Raw genomic sequence first — 20,694 nt, 5'->3', positions numbered from 1 at the left:
GCTAAACAATTAAGAATTTGTATAAATCTTTGGATAAAAGTTTTTGAAGTACCAAAACTCTGGCATCAGTTTTTTTTTTCCAAAATCACCTTGGTGTCAATAATGACATTGAAGAAACTGCTATAAATGAGTGATCAAATATCCCATTTCATGATTCCTCCCCATCTTGAAGATAAAAAGGCATGAGATTCTTGTATAATAGTTTTCTTCCCTTGGATTACTTTGATGAAGAAAAGTCAAGACACAGATCAACAAAATATATTTTGGATTGCACTTGAATTTTTGATTAGTAGAAAAGGCTCTAAAATGTGCATTTCTTCAAGTCATAGTGCATTGTATATAATTGAAAAACTGAAAAGCCTTTAGCGCCTCTTAACTGAATATGGATATCACTGAAATATTTAGACAATATACTTCTGTCTTTAAAATATAAAATGATATTTACTGGACAGGTGGAACTAGAGTTTGTGTTACCAATCAAGTTAGGCCAAGTATGTATGTTATGCTACTTGGAAGGGCTACCAGAGGTTAAAAATACAGTACAGAAAATTGCATTTGCTTTGAGGATTTTTACAAATTAGCATTTTGGTAAGAATAACCAACACATCACAAGATTTCTCATTACAGAACAATATGTGTGTATTAAAAATCCAATTTTTTTCCTAAATTCTGACTCAGATGTTTTTGTATCAATAAAAAACTGCTTATTTTTCTAGAAAGTCTTTATGATCCATAATAAAAATTAAAAAACTTCTAATGATTTTTTCATTGAGGCATATATTTAAACCTCAAAGTTTGTATCATTAATCAGCACACCATTCAACGGAGGTGGGGAAATGGGGGCTGACTGCTAAACAATTGATAAACCATTTTTAAAAACTTTAAAAGCCAGCCATAAAGCCAAATAAGCCTCAGAATATACATACTGTAACTTTATTCAGACAAAAATAAATACATCTATAATAGGACTAGCAGCCACATAATATTGGTCAGTTTCTATTAGAAAAACATGGTTTAGATTTAGGGTTTTGAAGTTTTTTGTAAAAAAACCCCAAAACCTCCCCACTCTAACTGGCTGACTTTCAAAAAAAAATATCTTTCAAAAACATTTTCTTCTCTCAACTCAATGAATTAATTACAAACCCAAGGAATTATCTTCTTGACCTTCAATAAAATGTAGGAAGAAAACCAATTTTTCCTAACAGAAAAAGCCTGAAAGAGGGTCAGACAAGGACTTCTTATCCAATTACTTGTTATTTTCTCTATGATCTAATCAAATGCAAATCCATAAATAAGGGGTTATTTAAGAAAATCCAGGTAGCCAATCTTATTAATTTCAAATGTTTGATTTTTCCCCCCCAAAAAATCCCAAATGCACATTGCAGCAACTTAGAAAAGTGCAGACAACAGATGAAACAAGCATGAGATGAGAATCAACATGTTAAAAACCAATACAAAATGGTTCACAGAAAAAAAATGAATGGAATAGCCTAAGTAGAAAAAACTAGCAATATCCCAAATTAATGGAAATTTGCATTTGAAATCATTCAACAAGATGTAAAATCTAATGTTTTTTAAATAATAAAATATTTTTTAAATAAAATAATATTTTACATGTTTAAAAATTTACAACCAATCTCATATCTTTGTTTGAATCAGTCTCTTTAAGGTAAAACTGAACATGTTATTGTTGTTTTACAGTTGAGTTATCCAATTGTGCTGGAGTTTTTGGATATGATCCACACGAATAATGCAAGTTAGGTTAAATTTATGGGCTGTCTTCATACACATATATCTTTCGCAACTGACTGAAAAAGGGCTTAAATGCAAGTTTTCAGATGTATTTAAAGCTGTTAAGAAAGCAACCAATTCACTGTTAAATGCAACCAGATTACAGTACCAATTAATATATTTCAATTTGATTTTACTGGACCTAGCACTGACTCACATGCCACCAATGCCAGATGTCGGAAATTGCAAGAATTTTTCATGAATTTGATCACTCACATAGGCAGTTTTTTTTTAATGTTTCTTGCAAGGATTACCAATAAAATAATCTTTTAGGACACAATGGAATTTGAAATAGGTAATGTTTTGAATAGGTTTTTGAGTTTTATTGAAATCTTACATGAACAAGAAATTGGAAATACAATCACATCAAGGAACAAATTGCCACGGATTTGACGTTTAGGCCAAACAAATTTGTAGGGCAGATTTTCAAAAAGGTGTGAAGTCATAACAATTTAAAAACACAGTTAACCTACTTCTAGGAATGCAAAACATACAATCATGTTATTTTCAATACAAGAAAACTTAATTTTTTTAAAATTCCTTAAAACTACGGAGACAAAGTACTAGCTTTACTTTATGTACAGCAGAAGCCTATGTAATCTATCCCAAATCCAAAAAAGGAAAAAGGGAAAAAGAAAGAAAAGAAACTGTCCAAAAACAGAAGGTTTGCAAAATCATGATTTAACAGTGTTGCCCATCCTTGCTGATAAAACTGCTAAAATGAAGCCTAAAACGATAAAAAGCATCGTATCCCCAAACTATGTTTGGGAAATCTGCAAGCTCAGTAATGTCCAAGTGCATTTATGAGAAAAGGAGGAAAAAAAGACTTGAATATATACATAATAAGAGTGATTCTTCAGCCCAATACACATGGCAGCCAATCACTATTGAAGGATGAAGCAATAAGCCAATTTTTGGAAGGATGTAGAACTATAGCCAAATTCTTATCTTGTCAATATTCCCATGCCCTCCTTATTGATCTTACTTCCACTGCTGCCCATATGTATCCTGATAAAATTCCTGGTTGTCATTATTGTAACCATAGTTACCGGCATAGTCTCCACCTTGCTGAAGTGGCTGCTGAGCGATAGGTTGGGAGCCCCAGTTCTGCTGGTTGTTGGTCTGACGGCGCTTGGAATCAGGCTGGTTGTACCCATCCGCTTTTCTCTTGCCTCCCACGTTGCCCCCACGATTGCCCCTGGATCCACGAGCACCACGTCCTCTCTGCTGCTGAGCAGGGCCCCCTCTCCCACCCCTGGCTCCTCTTGGTGGTCCCATGGGTGCCCCCCTCTGGGAATAGCCAGTTCTACCTCTTGGTGGTGGTGCTCCCCGCCCCCTAGGTGGTGGAGGTGCGCCTCGCCCACCCCTTCCTCCTCCTCTTCCTCTTATAGCATAGCCATCATCATAGCCGTAGTAAGGATCTTCGTAGCCACCACGGTAGTCATGATAGTCATAGCCATAATAATCATCATAATAATCTTCATAGCCATAGTAATCTGGGGGATAGCCATAGCCGCCTCTCCCTCCACGACCTCGGCCTCTAATAGGAGGTGGCATACGAGGTGGAGGATAGTAATAATAGTCTTCGTACCTAGTGATGAGGGGAAAAAATAATAACATATTTATTGTGTGTTTTTCAACATCGGTCTCATGTCTTTTTCAATTTAAAGAATCCAGTTTAGAAAGAGAGTAAGTTTTCAGATTTAAAAGCAGATGCGGACAGAGGAAAGGGATCCCGGCCTACTGCTTTCTCCACTGAACGTCCCAGGAAGATCACACTAGATTTGCTAGGGGAGTTAATTGTTTTTAAACATACTGATGCGATGGCTGCGGCTGCAGCTGCCGCTCTAAGCCATCTGACAAAATTGGCCTCCATCCCCAGCCCATGTGAGGAGCAGTTAAGTGTGGGTATTTTTTTCTTGTTGGCATTGACACACACCAGTTATTACACCTTAGCTTGTACCATTCTGCAGCCTTGCTACAAGGTGGAGTAAATTTTAGTAGATGGGACTGAGCAAATTAATTCGTTCCATCTGGAGGAAAGGATAATAATCTGTGCCTTTACTGCTACATTTCAGCTTACTGAAGTTTAAACACTTACGCAGTGCTTCTAGAGGCTTGTCTGGCAGCTTGGCGTTCTTTTCTTTTCTTATCTGGAGGCTTGGCTAACACTATTTCAATGTCTTCCCCCTCTATTTCTTTTCCGTTCATTTCATTCATGGCCTGTTTTGAAAGGAAAAAATACACTTAAGTTGTATTTGGGAGCGTAGTGTCCCTTCAGCGTTTCCCCACCTTTCGGTTCCCAAGTCCTAATATTTTCCAACCTACACAATCCCAACTTTTACATACTGCATTTCTCGTTTGAGCTCTTTTGTTTCAGAATAAGATGGCAAACCTTTCCTGGGAGGAAAATGCAGTACGCGGGCCCTTGTAAAGAAACAATGCAACAGGAAAGAAAGTCTGCAATTCTCGCCTTGCCTTTTGGGAGCCTACAAGGCTGAGAGGAAAGAGAAACTTTGGGGCAAGCAGCACAGGAGGTGGAAGCCTTCTCCTTGAATTTGAAGTCGCAAGGCTCTAAATGTTATTTTGCAGCTATAACGTTTGCTTTATAAAAATTCTAAAACATATTGTGAGAAACAATAGTTTTTGAAAAAGCAAGACACGAGAAACCTATAGTATATTCCGGATTCCATATAGGTGCTCAATATCTCTCCCTCACTGATTTTTCCCTCAAACAATCATAAACTCTAAACCTCCCTCTGAGCTTGGATAGATGACGGTGGATTTAAATCTGGAGCCCCCCAACAGTGTAACCACTGTAACACATTTTAATGTGCAAAGAACATAAAATAGATTGTTTGTCCTTTCTTCCCAATTTAGCCCTACATGTCCCCCCAGCAGCTGTAGAAGGAGTGGCAAAACCTGGGGACAGAGTTAAAAAGAGGGATCAGCCTAGAATCCCTATGTAGCCATAAGTGAACGAAGTCCAACCTCCCTTGAATTCTGTTGACCCTTATCTAATCCCAAGTAGGTGTTAACTGTTAGTTTCCTGTGCCTAGACATGATTAGCAATAAATCAGTTTAACTGGACCTTCATGAACCTGATCTTTCCCTACTGACAGACACTCCCCCCAAGAATTAACAAACGTTAATCTGCAATAAAAGGAAGGAATCGTGAATTCCAGAGTTATCTAAATCCATTAATATTCTTTTTCCCGTCAGTACAATAGAGAAGTGAGTTATTACTTTGATTATTGGATAAAAATGGAAGATGAAGTTGCTAAAAGGACCTTCCTATGCAACTGTGCCCATATTTTGTCAGAATAAATCTGAGTTCAGTGGGGGATGTGGACAGAGGTTGCCCTTGGAGAAACTGCGTAAAAGAGTTGCATTAGCATTATGAGTCTTACTAGGCAAGTAAAGGAAGTCTTAGGGTGCTTCATAGGAAGATCTATGAACCATAACTATTTTTGCAATAAAGACAGCACAATAGTAGCATGTTTCTTGTTTAGAAAGTTAAGGAGTTAACTCACAGGAATGACAGGAAATGGTAACACAACTATGTACAAGAGGACACCTAATTATAGCTCACTCCATATGAGAAAAAAGGTCTGCTTTTAAGAAGATATTCCGTAAGTTCTGAGCCACACAATGTTGCCTAATAACAATGTTACCTACCTTAACTGCTGCTCCCCTATCTTCAAAATGAACAAAAGCATAATCTTTTAATTTCTTCACTCTTTCCAGCTTTCCAAACTCAGAAAATGATTTCTCCAATATCTCCTCTGTCACTGTAGTGGCCAAATTCCTCACAAATAGAACTTTCACCTGTTAAGAAAACTGGCATTTATTTAAAATATTTTTAAGCTGTCTGTAAGGCCAAATCCCCCCTGTGCTTATTATTAATTAAACTATAGAAACCACAGCAACTTTTGCAGTGCAATGATTCGTTTTGAGATTACTGTGTCATTCAATGTGAGGAGTGACAACTTTTTCTAGCTATAAGATACCAAAGAAAAAAACCTTGCTCCCTTTCTAACTTGTTCAGGTGGAAAGAAGACACAGGAGGCTTAAAAAAACAACCCGTGGATAAGTGGTTTCCAGTCATGCTGCTTTGGAAAACAATTCCCACATTCATTCAGGATCTGTTCAGTCATGCAAATCTGCCCAGAGAACAGAACAGTAAAGAAAGATTTGTAGCTACCTCAATCATAAGAGTTTTTTCAACTCTTATTTTTACCTTCACTATGAATAGTGGCAACTAAAAGCATAGTTAAAAAAACAATGTTTGCGCTACAGAAATTTTTCAGTAAAGCTCTTCACTCCTCCCTCGAGATTCCACTTGGAAGATAACAATATTTCCATTTTCCTCAATTTAAAAAAACCCATTTCTAAACAATAATAGGCATTGATTAGCAAATACTCTGCTTTCTAACTCAGCTATCAAACTAATGAAAAACAAAGAGTGCTGCTGGAATGGTGTGCTTCGGGATGTAATCTAGAAAATAAAGGATCTATGATGGATCCATGATGCTTAGAGCCATCATCTCTGAAAACACCTAGAAATTACTTTTTACCAGATACAAATCTTATATTGTTGTTTATACGCATAAATACACACACACACACACACGGCACTTTTGTAAATTTATCCCAAATGCAAAATGGCCTAACACACACACACACACACACACACACACACACACACACACACACACAGAGCAAGGTAAACAGGTATTCTAGAAATAATCAAGAAGGAAAAAAAATAAACCTGTCGGTGAAATTTAATTCAAATCATCCAATTTTAGCTACTACTTTACTTACCTTTGCCATGACTTCTGGATCTGGCTCCTCTACTGGATCAGCCCATTCAACAGTAACGACGTTTCCCCAGACTTTCACTTTTCCACTCATCAACCGACGTCGAGCTTGAGCTGCTGATTTGTGATCTTCATATTCAAGGAAGCAGAACCCCCGATTCTTCTTTTTATCATCAGGTTGATGATACAGGATCACATCAACTAAACCTTCTGTAAGAACAAAACACCTGATAAGTAATTGAAGACTAAAAGTTTTCTCATTTGAAAGGCTAATTAAACAAGAGGTTTCAAGATAAAACTATTAAGGATGCTGAAGACTTGATTTGCTTAACTCGGGGGGGGGGGGTGTGTCTTCAAATTTGGCAACTTTAAGACTTGTGAGCTTCAACTCCTAGAAGTCCACTAGTCTTACAAGTTGCCAAGTTTGAAGACCCCTGGCTTAACTAATGCGCTGTGAAAATACACCTTTTGGGGAGCATAAAGGAAACTCTTCTACAAAGTTGCTCTTTTTACTCTATTTACTGTTGTAATACGGCATTTGCTTCTGGTAAACAGATAAAAAAGATGATATTCCCTGAGCCAGCACAGAGATAAAGGAATCATAGCTCATGACAGTCATTTTTTATAAAATGGCAAAAACAGACTCATTTCTTTAACTACTACCTAGCAGATATCAGGTATTCAGAATAAGGAAATATTCTTCTGAATCACAGGTGGGAATTCTACTTCAAATGGGCTGGTGATTCAGCCCTGGCTAGATTTTGATACATTATTTTGAACCATTTTCCCAAGCTTTTCTGCTACAGGAAATAGGAAAGTGTTACTCATCTCATCACAATTATTTGTAGACCACCTCGTGAAAGATGCAATTGCTTGCAGTTCTGGTGCAATGTATCAATTCTTTGGGAAATGGAGGTGCTGTTTTTGCCCTTTCCACCTACCCTAAACAACTAAAATGTCTTAAATTAAAAGCGTGAAACTGTCTCTAGTTCAAAAAGTGTGTCATGTTTTTCAGAGTAAAACTTGGTATTTTTAAGATTTTCAATTACAGAAAAGAACTTTGAAGCAAACTGTTTGGATCATTTTGAGTGTTCAAAGCTACAGAAAATGTGTGTGTTGAAAGTGTTTTCTTTGAAAGCAAAAACAAAATACTCAAAATGTTTCAAAGTTTCTCCCCCAACTACATAAACCAACCATGATTGTTCAGCAGAATGATTCAAGCACGGCTGCTTTGATTCCTGTTTTGTGTACACCTCTATTTTAACTATTATTGTTCTTGCTATGAACAATGCAAGGCCAATTTATTTTGTTGCCATTAGGCCAAAATGAAAATCAATCAATTTTTATTATGGTCACACACCAGTAGATAAAAGCATTAAAAAACAATAGTACTAAGAAAATAAAAATAAAAGACAGAATAATATATTGCAACTGTTGGTGGACTGAAAATTCACCAATGAAAGTAGCTCACCTTCTGCCAAATTAGTGAGACTTTCATATGAAAACCTACAAATAACCTGGAATTAAGTTCAGAATCATAATTATCCTATTCCCCTAAACCCTTTGCTTTATGAAAGCTCAACAAGACTGCATGCTTATTTAGCATTTCATTATTTTTAGACATTATTTAATTTGTTATAGTCTAGTGTATTATTTTCCTATCAGCCAGGGTTCTTTTTTATATACATATTTTTCGTTGGCATTTTTTTAAATCTATAAGCCTCCCACAGTCATCCAGGAATCTGGTGGTTTCTAAATTTAGAAATTAAACTATATTAAATTGAAGCCATTTTTTTTTTACAAAAGCACATGTCCTCATCTCCTTACCTGTGACTTTGCTGAATTCTTCTAGTATATTCTCCTTTGTTTTGTTTTTTGGAATTGATCCAACAAATAGCCTATTATTTGCCACCGAGATGCACACACCTAGGTGTTTACCAGGCCGAATTTCATAGTTATCACACTGAAAGAAAAACAATTAAACATTTCCCATGAACTTTCAGCTTATAAAAATACAGATACCAGCAAACTCTAGTGGCCTATATTGATTAAATGACTATTTACATTATTTAGTAGCATTTGCATTTCTGCACTGACAAAATTTAGTTTTAGAAGTTAGTTAGTTTCCAATAAAATATATTTTGCTATTTAATTATTTAAAATTTCTATGCCACCCAATTCACCATCAAGTGACCTATATATTGCAGCCAACGTTACCTATAAATACAAAAAACACCCAAGCAGGATGCGTTTAATTGAGAAAAAATAGGGAGAAAGTGAGACTACAGTGTATCTTGTTCTAACAATTTCTAAATTGTAAGGCAAATACTTACTTTCCTAATTTGCACCATACCTGGTCTTATGACAGAACACTCACCAACTTAACAGCTTCTTGTGCTGCATCTTTGCTACAAAATGTGATAAAAGCATAGCCTCGGTTCTGTCCAGAAAGTGGATCCATCATGAGTCGCAAGTCCCAAATGGGGCCTGCCTTTTCAAAGAGTGGCACCAATTCATCTTCGTACAAGTCTCTAGGGATTTTTCCAACAAAAACCTAAAGGAGAACTAATATTTATTAACAAGAAGTAAAAGGTACTGTGGCTTTTAATGTGGTCATGAATATGCAATCTTCTTGGAAACATTATAATAAGTTAATTAGAAGTAGTTAATACGATTTTCTCTCTAATTATTTATTCCTCCTATTAAATTAAACCTAATTTAGGGGTGCTCTGAAGGCTGCACTCAGGGCTTTCATGGGTCGTATGCAGTGCATCTGGTATTTCAATACAGTCTTCATTATGAATCTTGCACCTTTGTACAGAAAGGTAACTGAAAATAGTTATAAATGTGAACTGCTTCTAGTGTCATAAACCATGTGACGAACTAAACACTTGTTTATAAAAACAGATAGTCATCTCTCTTACAGGAGAAAACAGCTTTCAAAAGCATTTCTATCACTGCATTACACATACTTTGGTTCTGATGATCACTACTGTTAAAAGCAGGCTATTACTTACTGTTCAACAATCCCCCTGCACTTTTTCCTATCGAAAACTATTTTGCAATTTCCATCAGTGTCAGTAACTTTAAAGTTAGAAGTTGTATTTTGGACAAAGCTAAATTTAACTTAATCATTTATTTTGTTTCTTAATTTATAAGATACAGGTAGCTGTCAACTTGTAACCATTTGTTTAGTGGCTGTTCCAATGTTACACCACTGAAAAAAGTGACTTATAACCAGTTTTCACACTTAAGATTCACTTAATGAGCGTATTCGTTTAACAACTGCGGTGATTCAGAGATTGTAAAATGGGACACAACTCACTTAGCAACAGTCTTGCTTAGCAGTGAAAATTTGGACTCCATTGTGGTTGTAAATCAAGGACTACCTATAATCATTCCTATTTGTTTATTTAGTATAGTTAAAGTCAACATAATCTTATTTAGACATATAAACTGCATATGCAAACCTCTGTTCCAATGCCAGGCTGAGATCCTGAGTAGACAGTATCCGGAGGAGGACCACCATATTTCCGCTGTCCTGTGGTCACATCCAAAGTATAGCTAGTCCGTTCTAACAAAGCCTGAATTTTTAAAAGGAAAAAAAAAAAGAGAGAGAGAGACCAAGTGGCTTTTAATGTCAATAGGGTAAAAACAACACCTCACCCCAAGGAACCCTTTCAACAGTACATTTTCCCCACTGCTTCATATTCTAGAACACATTCACAAAATTTAACCGCTTATAAGAGAAATGCAGAATATCAACTAAAGATGGTAAAACCCTTCCCCCCCATTGATGATATTATATCTGTCTGATAAAGATTTCTTAACACGCCACTGAAGAGTTTCTAACATGTTAACATCGGAATCGTGCTTAGTGGGACTGCATTTCATGTCTTATTTCTTTCATTCTTTCATTCATTTGTATTTCTTAATTGCTCATCTCCCTCAGAGAGGGGCTCTGGGCAGTGTACAACATAAACAATGAAACTGTCATTAAAATCACCATAACTTCAGCTTTAAAAAGCTTTTTAAGGTTTTAAAAAATAACATTCTAAAATTTCAAAAGATGAAAAATTCCAAGATGGAGAGGTTAGCAGTTGTTAATATAGATGGGAGTAGGGGTGAGGGGTGTCTCATGGGTCCAGCCTGCCCTAAGGTTGGGTGGGCCTCTGTGTCCCCCCCCCATGCAAGGCTGCAGTCAGGTTTTGACCCCTTTGCGGAAGGCCTTTTATTTCCCACTACAAATACTGCCAGCAAGAATACAATAAAGAGAGCAAAGCCAAGTAAATAAAAGGAATGCTGAATGTGAACAAAATCCTTCTCTAACATGCTTTGGGCAATTTTGTGGTCTTTGTGAGATCAGTTATAGGGTGCCCGTAACTACACCCCTCCCCCCAGTACGTCCACGTTGCAGTATTTAGTATTTTCTATTACGTTTGCCAGTTATTTCTCTGTGGCTAGCAGAAAAATTACTTCTATGATATGCACTTTATTGAAGACACAAAAACTTTACTAAGGGGAAGGTGACTAACAATAGTCAAGAAACTATCTTAGTGTAGTAAATAGTCTTGTTATGCTCTCCACTTCAAACTGGGATTTTTTTTTTCAAGAGGGGATTTCCAATCTTTATTATCAGGCACTAAAACAATGCATGTAATAGAACAGCTACGTGCATTATGCTAACTATACAGCTGCTAGAAACCGAAAATTTTTTAAAAAGTAAGATTCAGATAACTCTTCTCGGCACCTATTTTTTTCCCTATGAAATCTCACAATAGGCAAAACTTATCTTACAAGGAACGTTGTCTTATATTATGGATTATTTTAGATATTTCTGCCAATCTACATTTGTAACAGTATTTATTTATTAAACTTATTTATTTATTTATTTAATTTATTGACAGTTTATTATAAAAGGAACTAATGGAGACATTCATTTTGGGATACAGTTCTTTACTCCTGAGAATAAGTTCCACTTTTATTTGCTTTCCTATTAATATTACCTTAATTTTTGCTTCGTCTGGCCCTTTTGTTAATTCTTGTACTTTGTTTCCTTGTTTCTCTCTCTGTCTATAAGTCTTCATAACTCCACATAAAAATGCACTTTTGTTCTGTAGATGTAATTAATGAAAGAAGTGAAGCAGAAGGCATTAAAAAAATCATCTGAAGCCACTGAAGCTTGAGTAATGCTTAGCTACACCCTGAGAACCAACCAGCATCTTGAATATATCATCACTTGATATATTAATATTAAAACAAACCAGCACTATCATATGCACTTTATCAATTATCGGGCTAATACAAGACACTAATACTCACATACAATGTTATATTTTACATTAGTATTTGAATGGAAACACAGTCTTGCTGTGAAAAAAAAAGAATTCAGACACGTTTGTTCATATTTACTGCACCACACCACGCTGTGGGCCTATTTGTTCACGCCACAGGAGCTCTTACCTTACCTGTACATGCGACAGGTCACTTTCCTTAAACTGCTGTAATACAGAGAGGGCACCTTCTTCGTTAAATTCCCTGAGAGCATCTATTGCTCTCTCATCAAGATCAACATAAGATACCAATCCTAAAAAAATTAAAAATAGAAAAACATTACAGATTCCTATGTAACTATGTAAAGACAAGTTACTTTCAAAAGCCTACTGTGCTTTGCTAAAAACCAAAATAACTTCAATTGATTAATTAATAATGTCATACTATCTACTACAGGTTAAAAGTTATTTTTCCCAGAAATTTGGGAGTACTTTTCTAAGCAAATCATACATATCAGGGTTTGAAATAACAAGGTCTGGCTCAGATTTCTAAATTAAACAAAAAAAAATCTGTTTTCAGAGCTTTTTTTCTTTCAAATGGAGCCATTACAAGTCATAGATAAGGAAATGGTTCTGTCATTTCAGCACAATGTGCTGCACCAGTTGCTGGAATAATTTATAAAGCCCACTTCCCACTTTCCATCAGAAAATGTTATTCCCCCCCCCCCAATGTTTACAAAAAGTAGATATTACAATTAATATTTTTTGGTTTTGCCATATGCTTCCTGTCCATTATTTCGAGCCCTGTTATGCACTTTCAATAGCTTAATTTTAAGCATACAGGTACAGACCTACATATAGTACTAGGACCAGCCCTGATACATATGGACTGAAAGCTTTGGATGTTGTTTCTTTTCTATAATGAAAGATTTAGAAGCAAATATTATAAAAACGTAGAGCGCTGCAAGTTCCATTAATCTTGCATTTAAATGGTGAATTGTCAGATATTGGCACAATCTTTCAAGAAATATAATGTATGTGTTTTTTAACCTTTAAAGTTTTAAATAATGAAACACCTTACTCTAAAGCACAAAAAATAGCAGCAGTGTCATGAGATTGCAATTTCAGAATTGATCCTGCATGGTGAAAGGCCCCTGCAGCCCTTGTACATGGACAAAACTCAGATGATTAAAACTCATGAAAATATTTTTAATTATTTAGGCATGAAATGAGAAGTATCCAACTGCATTAACAGACCCAAGTGGGTTAAAATTTTAAATGTTACACATGAAGATACATCTCTACAAATATATTGAAGCCAGGCAGTAAAGTTTTAATATGAACTTATATCTTAACATTCCCTTTTCGAACAACTATACTCAAGCCACTATGTGAATATCAGCTTAGTTCAACCCTAGAAAAGTACTTCTCTAAGGAGACAGCACTACCTTATCAGACATTCCTTGGACTGTATTTCGAGACAGATTACCACATGAGTCAAAATACCATCATAATAAAGACAGACATGGTATTCTTTTGAATTACTTTCAAAACATTTTAGGGCTTTAGAAAAAGAAGACAGATTAAATCTTCTCTCTGAGATATTTGAGGCAAGGGAATGAAGAAATTCTATTTATTTATCTAAATATATTCAACACACACACAAACTAAATAAGAGAAATTGTCTCCTCTCACAGCAAAAGGGTATGTGCATCCTAAAATTCTTTGTGTTCTCTCTGTTTAAAATACACAAGCCACTTGCTCCAAGTAAGATAAAATACAATTCAAACAATGATCATAAAACTAAATACTTCAGTAAAATGACTTAAATAAATTAAAACTATTCACTAGGATATAGACAAACATATAGACTGGAGTTCAAATGTAGCCCCAAAGCGAGCCAAGCAAGCTACTTCCCCACTTTAAACCACCTACTGAAATACTATGTTTAGCCTAAGCACCATATAAATTGGTGATGGTAGCAAAGTAGAAGCAAATGATTGTAATATTGAAAAAAAATACAGTTCAGTAGGCAGCAATGTCCACTTTTATTTGTGAGTCTATGAAACAGTGTCCTAAAGACCTAAGATACGATATATTCAACCTCAAAGTGAAAGCAGCAGTACATTCAAAGCTACACAGTGCAAAATACAGCAGTTTTTCATCTTTAAAGCCTAAAAAATTTGATTTTTTTTGCCTTCACTTTTATAACCAATCAAAAACAAGAAATGCATATTATACCTGTCTGAAATATTTCATCAAGTCTTTCTGCCACCTTCTGTGGGAGGCCTGCCTCTATCAGTGTCTTGTAGTGTTCTGTGTGAGTAACACTGGAAGTATCCATTGGTTCTTCCTCTTCTTTTAACTGTACCGCATTACCATTCACCTGATTAGCCATTTTATTATGCTGCTGGAAAAAATTCAGGAGCTATATTACATAAAGCCAGAAATAACTAATTTGAAGGACAATGCATTTATCTAAACTAACTGTAAAACATACTGCCAGTGACTTGCATTAATTTTTTATTTAAAGCCTTTATAATACAGCTCACCTAATTTCAACAGAAAGTACAGTCCTGAAATACTGTGGAGCATGTACATGGAAGAATGGACAATTTTAAGTACTTCATGTACAAAGAATCTAGTTTTTTTATTTTTGTGTGATTATGTTATCGTAAGGGGGAAGGATACTGGAATACAAAAATATCTGCCATTATTCTCTTGGACTCACAGAAATTTTTGATCAATGTATTCAGTACAAAGTTCTACAAGGCCAGCTAAATATACAAATGTCAATACTTGCTTTCATCTTTGCCATATTTTTCTGGCTTACTTCCATGTTCAAAATCAATGTTTTGTTACATAAGAGACACCATACAGCTTCAACACACACTGATTTCTGGAACTTTGTTTGAAAAAAAGAATATGCCACATTAAGTTTGCACAAGTAGAACAGTCAATAAACAAATTGCACATCACATACCAACAAGATGAACTTGTATTAAACTCTGCAAGTCATATATTAGAGATGAAAGGAAAGGCTGCACCTTCAATTTTTATTATCAATAGGAAAGATTTGATGCAAAAGTCAATAAGATGGCAAAATATGAATTAAAAAACTGCTATCTTTTCAAATGATTTTTTTGGATTTTTCTAATTCCTATTTGATGGCATTGAACTGTTGTTATTCGGCCACAACAGACAGGCAATATAAACCCTACTAAACATAAAGATTGACTGAGTGATATTAGCAGAAAGACAAACAACCTTAAATTTACTAAAACATTCAAGAGATACAGAATGAAGGTTAAGGCTTTTAAATTATGATTACTACAACTAGCTCTTCATATACTTCATGCAACTTAAAGGCATCCCTCCAAGCAAAACATTCATTATAATTAGAAGCAAGTCAAAATAAAAACCTAACCCATATTCCAGCTTGCTTTAAAACAACCACTACATCAAAGTCAATAAACCATTTAATAAGCCATGATCATAATACTGCAGAACTTGCAGTACAACATGAATTTTGGTTGCAGATATCAGTATACTATATTAAATATCGTTAATTTCCACTATTTTTTTTGCAAAAGGCCCCATTTCTATATTGAAATCTTATGTTTCTTTCAAGCTGCAGCACCAAGTTTTAAATTACAGCCCTAATTTGTATACTTCATGTCACCCAAAATCAGTGTTTACACATCGAAAACTGCACTAAGTCCTATACCAAGCATCCCAAACTTGATGCTTTCCAGATGTGCTGGAGTACAATTCCCATTACCTCCTAAGATAACATCTGCATCCCATTAGCTTGAGGGTATTTGACAGGGAAAAACAATTTCTCACAAACAATTAAGGTTATTTCTTGTAACAGCACAGTAATAGGGATATGCAAAGTGTGGGTATCCTCCTAGAGGTCTCCCATAGTGGGGGAAAAAGCAAGGCCATCAACAACAGCTACAGAGGAAGAAATATGGGGAGAAACCAAGATAGACAGGCTGTGCTTGAATTCAAGCTCAGTGGCAACTACTGAAAGGGAAGGAAAATAAGGCGAGAGATTTTGCCCTATGCATACACCTCATAAGACACCTCTGCTTTTTTTTTCTTAGTTAAAACACAGAACAATCGAAATGATTCAATTTTGAGCTTGGTGGACCACGTCTTACCTGGGAATGTCCCTTAACTTCCATATTACAAGGTGTTTGTCTCATAAACGGAACATACTTTCTGTTTGGTGCCCACTTCTACTCAGTAGCACTGTACTCTCTTATGGTACTATTGTCTCAATAGAAGCTTTTCCAAACCTTCTGACAGAATTACTCTGATCTGTAACTCGTGTATGGCTTCACATATGTTATATGAAGATCATAATTCAAGATGAACAAAAATTAAATAGTTTTACAGCGATAACAACAAGACTATTATCCAACAATACTGATCTGAATTTGATCAGCTTAAAACAATAAACATTTCTTCTAGACATTTTGTTGTTCTAATGACAGAAATGGCCCTTAAAGTCTTTTCCCAACTAGCAAGTACCACATTCAAAAGACTATCAGTGCACTCAATTCATATTGCAGTTCCTCAGTGTAAAAACAGATTTAGAGGATTTTTTATTCAAATAGGTCTGCAAGGTTTTTACTGGTATGAAGCATTACAATATGAATACAGGTTTATCAGGAAATAATTCAAGATCTCACTACTCTCTCTATAAAAACAGGAAGGCAAGAGCCTATGGACAATATAAATTTTGCTTAAAGTCTCCTCCGTGTATATATTTCTTGCTTATTATGATTCTTTTAAATAGGAAAAACAAATATCTACATAAATATCAAAGCAAATCTGCATAGAATACCAGCAATAAGCAACTCATGGTCTGTAACAAATATGCACTATCAATCATCATTATATTACCAAAACCATATATATTTAATTTATATCTCACTTTTTGTCACAGAAGCTCTAGGCAATGATCACTGTCCCTTCTGCTATTTTTCCCAACAATTCAGTGGGGCTGAATGAGAATGACTAGCCCAAATCGTTCGGCTTCTTTGACTGAGGGTGGACTAGAATCGGGACTCAAAGCCTCCCACTCTTAGTCCAATATCTTAATGCAGTGTTTCTCAACCTTGGCAACTTTAACATGGATGGACTTCAAAACTCCCAGAATTGCCCACACATCTTAAAGTTGAGAAACACTATCTTAGTCACACAAAACACTAGTTCTCATGGTGACAGAAGGTGCCAAAGATATAAGGATCACTGTTATCAGTTTTACACAGAATTTTAGTGCTCTCCATATGTAGGAATTCACTATCATTTGGGGCTTACAGATTCATATTAGAAAATACAATTTGTCTTCAAGTACAATGAGAGTGCCAGTTTGATGGGGTGGTTAAGGCATTAGGATAGAAACTAAAGGGAGATTGCCTTTCTAATCTAGCCTTAGGCACAAAGCCAGTTGGGTGACCTTGGGCCAGTCCCTCTCTCAGTTCTAGGAAGGAGGCAATGGCAAGCTACTTCTGAAAACTTTGCCAAGAAAACTATAGGGATTTGTCCAGCAGTCTCTGAGGATAGGACACAATTGAATGGAAGAAAAAAAAAAAGAGATAACTAAGCTTCAAACATTTAAATTTCAGTGGTTTCCATAAATATAGCCCAGATTACTTGTCTTCTGTAACAGAACCTCATTGATAAATTACTTAGTCATTACAGTGAATGCAGAGGAATATTAATATTAATAGAATATTAATTCTATTTTAAGAAATGCAAATTAGGGAAATCAAGTTTAATTTTTGTCTGTGCCACTGGAATTGATGTGTAATATGCCATTAAAAGCCACATAAACCTCTTGAACCCCTCTGCCAATTAGTATGCCTCTCTAATAATCCATATTAAATAAACTAAAACTAATTTCACACACTATGCTGAATAATAATCATGGTTCACAAGCTACTATACTTGGATTTATACAGCATGCTATGCCAAAACTAAAGAAATATTGATTAGTGCATCATGTCAATCCATCAGAATTAAATAATCTCATTCAACTAAAATCTACAGAAGCTACAGATGAATGAATAGTATAATAATTTTTTCCAGCCTTCTTCTATGGAAGAAAAGGGCTTGCAGTTGCTATCAGACCTCATATGACTTTCTGTTATCATACTTGTATCTCCTCCATAAACTTTTGACTTCACATTATGCTCTGGCAACATCTAAGCTAAGACAATGATTTGTTTTTCCCCCCAAGTCTGAAACTAGGCAAGATGCAGACAAGACCTCTGATTTTTCCTTTACTGCATTTGACAGGCACTGTTTTGCCTCTCACCCAAGTTCTAACAATTGTTGCACTTTGTGCCACACTTGACAAATTACTTAAGAGTACAGTGTAATGTCAGAAATGACATGCATAAGCAGGACACTGAAGAAATCTGAGAATAGCAGAGATGATTGCAATCATAATGGTCCACTCAACAATCCTCTTCATTTATAATACCAAACTCTACAGTTCACTAATCAGACCAGGGGTGTCAAACCGTGCCCACCCCATTGCCAGCAATGCAAAAAGATTTGCGATATGTTGTGACAAGTCACTTGACGGTGAGTTTGACACCAGTGCTCCAGACTGACTAGCTGTCATTCCACTTTCCATTTCTGTATTTGTGTTTATTATAATCCTTCAGCAAAATCTATGTGCTACTATATCCTACAAAATTGATGGCATAGTGAAGAGATGTTTGCAAGGTGTATTCTGTTTTGCGAGGCCACCTGAAAGGTTTATTCTCAACTGCTTCTTGACATGGCTTGACTTTGGTTTTAAAAAATGAATGCATGTCCTAAGACAACCGAAGTAACACAGAGTTTATTTTTTAAAAGCCACTAAAACCTCTACTACATTAAATTAACTCAAAATTTAATCAACAGCAATAAAGTCAGTGAAGTTGCAAGCATACCACACGTCCTTATTTTGTCAACAGAATGCCAAACAGCTATCAATAAAAACTAATTTTAAAAATCCTAATTTAACTTATCCCCATAAAAGCTTGAAAAACTGAAGGAAATTTAAATTAAAAGTGGAACTGCTGCAGCTTTGCCAACACATATAAAATTTCCAAATGAGAAGATGTACTGTATATGCTATTAACTGCAGAAGCATTAGCTATATTGCCAAAAAATACATATGGAATATTTTGGCAGCAGAAAGTTATTCAGTTATTCAAGTTTCCCAAATGGAAAGTTTAGAAACTAAAAGAATTCTGCATAATTCAAGATTTACAGAGGGTATTAAAATTTCCCAGACAAGTTGATAAGAATTTCAAAAACTAGGTTATTATTCTCTGGCAGGATTAGACAGTAAAGGTATGGAAACCATTTACTGAGGTATAATCTTATTTCCTACAAATATGCAGCCTTTAAAGCATTCTATGGTATCATCTTTAAACTCTACACTACATGAGTGAAATAAGAATGTAAACTTAGAACTCATCACCCAACACTTTTTAATGTACCACAGTACCGTACTACAATAGTACATACAGAAGAAATTTAATTCACTCAGAATTCTTGTTAAATATGCACAGTGCTGTTCCAATGAGAAGCGCCGGGCTTTCCATTTTTTTTTTTGGAAACAGAACTTTCCGCAGCCTCGCCGTTTTACTCAAGAACCAAAATGATCATCCATTCACCTCCTGTCCATTTCCAATTTGATAACGCGAAAAAAAAAACCACCGAAATACTTCCGATTACTCATTCGCAGAGATGGGCGTGTAGAAAAGTAACTGGGGAAAATATATATATATATATATATATCCCACGGCCTTTTAAAACTGAAAGTCGCCCGAGAGACCAGGAAAAAGCAACGTTGCAAGCAGCTACAATTTTTCGTCTGTTTGCGGGAATTCTACGGAGCGCAGAGAGGAGCTCGAGCCGCACCGCAGATTTACCTGCCGGCGAGGCCAGCCCGATCTCCTCCTCCTCCACGCCGGCGCCTAGCTAGGCTCGCTCTCGTGCCCTCCCTTCCCCTCGCGCGTTTATTTACCATGTTAGCCCGCTGACTTCCACTGGACTTATTCCTAGGAAAAGCAATCCGACCACTGCAGCCTCCGGGCGGCAATTCTAAAGCCGGCCTTTCAACCGCGGAAGGCCGAAAGCGGAGAGGGTTTCCCGGCGGCTAACGGGGCGGCCCCGCCAGAAGCAATGCCCCAAAATGTGGGGCCTGGGGGTGGGTTGGTGGGGAGGGAGCGGAGCCGTCGCCCCCTCCGACCGAGGTGCAGCTGGCAAGCCGGGCCAGGCCCAGGCGGGAAAGGAGCCGGCCGCTCATTCTCCTTCGCTCCCCGAGCGCCGCGATCGAGCCGACCCTCGGCGGCCCCCCGGCGAAAGCGGGGCGGGACGCTCCACTCTGCCCGCAGCCGGGACCACCTGGTGGGAAGCGGCGGGGCCTTCCTCGGCCGGGCGCCTCCGCAGGCGCGATGCGGCCACAAAAGGCTCCTTGAGCGCCTTCGCAGCGCCGCCTGGGCCTCGCCCTGCCGGCCGCTTCCCCGCCCACCCCCCCACCCCATCCGACGCAGGGCCCACGCGCAGCTGCCGTCGCTGCTGCCACCGCCTCCGCCGCCGCCGCCGCCGCCGGGTTTGCTCGGCCGGGCGCGTCCTTGGCAAGACTCACCGGAGCGGGACCTGCGCGGCGCGGCTGGAGCAGCGGCTGCAAATGGCGCGCGCTCCTCCTCTTCCCTCCCCTCATGGACGGCGAGAGCGACCCCGGCAACGCGAGGGGTTTCCCGGAACTGTTTCCAGGGACTGGGTTCCGATGG

General features: G+C 37.1%; 1 protein-coding gene across 4 annotated transcripts in view; it reads right to left on the bottom strand.

Annotated features, from left to right (window-relative positions):
* Positions 1-20,624, bottom strand: part of HNRNPR (heterogeneous nuclear ribonucleoprotein R) — a gene marked incomplete at its 5' end in the record, with an annotated part of 30,063 nt that extends 9,439 nt beyond the window's left edge. The window contains 11 exons of one of the 4 annotated variants that reach the window (XM_083369334.1): positions 2,777-3,382; positions 3,893-4,014; positions 5,470-5,619; positions 6,616-6,821; positions 8,439-8,574; positions 8,989-9,165; positions 10,082-10,195; positions 11,618-11,725; positions 12,080-12,198; positions 14,126-14,294; positions 20,550-20,624. In XM_083369334.1, coding sequence (XP_083225460.1) covers positions 2,777-3,382; positions 3,893-4,014; positions 5,470-5,619; positions 6,616-6,821; positions 8,439-8,574; positions 8,989-9,165; positions 10,082-10,195; positions 11,618-11,725; positions 12,080-12,198; positions 14,126-14,294; positions 20,550-20,624 — 1,982 coding nt within the window. Of the gene's footprint in view, positions 1-2,099; positions 3,383-3,892; positions 4,015-5,469; positions 5,620-6,615; positions 6,822-8,438; positions 8,575-8,988; positions 9,166-10,081; positions 10,196-11,617; positions 11,726-12,074; positions 12,199-14,125; positions 14,295-20,549 lie in introns of those variants that run through there. The other 3 variants (XM_083369335.1, XM_083369336.1, XM_083369337.1) reach the window with 3 other exon arrangements.
* Between the last annotated feature and the right edge of the window lie 70 nt (positions 20,625-20,694).

Source organism: Vipera ursinii (assembly GCF_947247035.1).
Source record: "Vipera ursinii genome assembly, chromosome: 9".
NCBI lineage: Eukaryota > Metazoa > Chordata > Lepidosauria > Squamata > Viperidae > Vipera > Vipera ursinii.
This window is presented reverse-complemented; position numbering and strand designations above follow the sequence as displayed.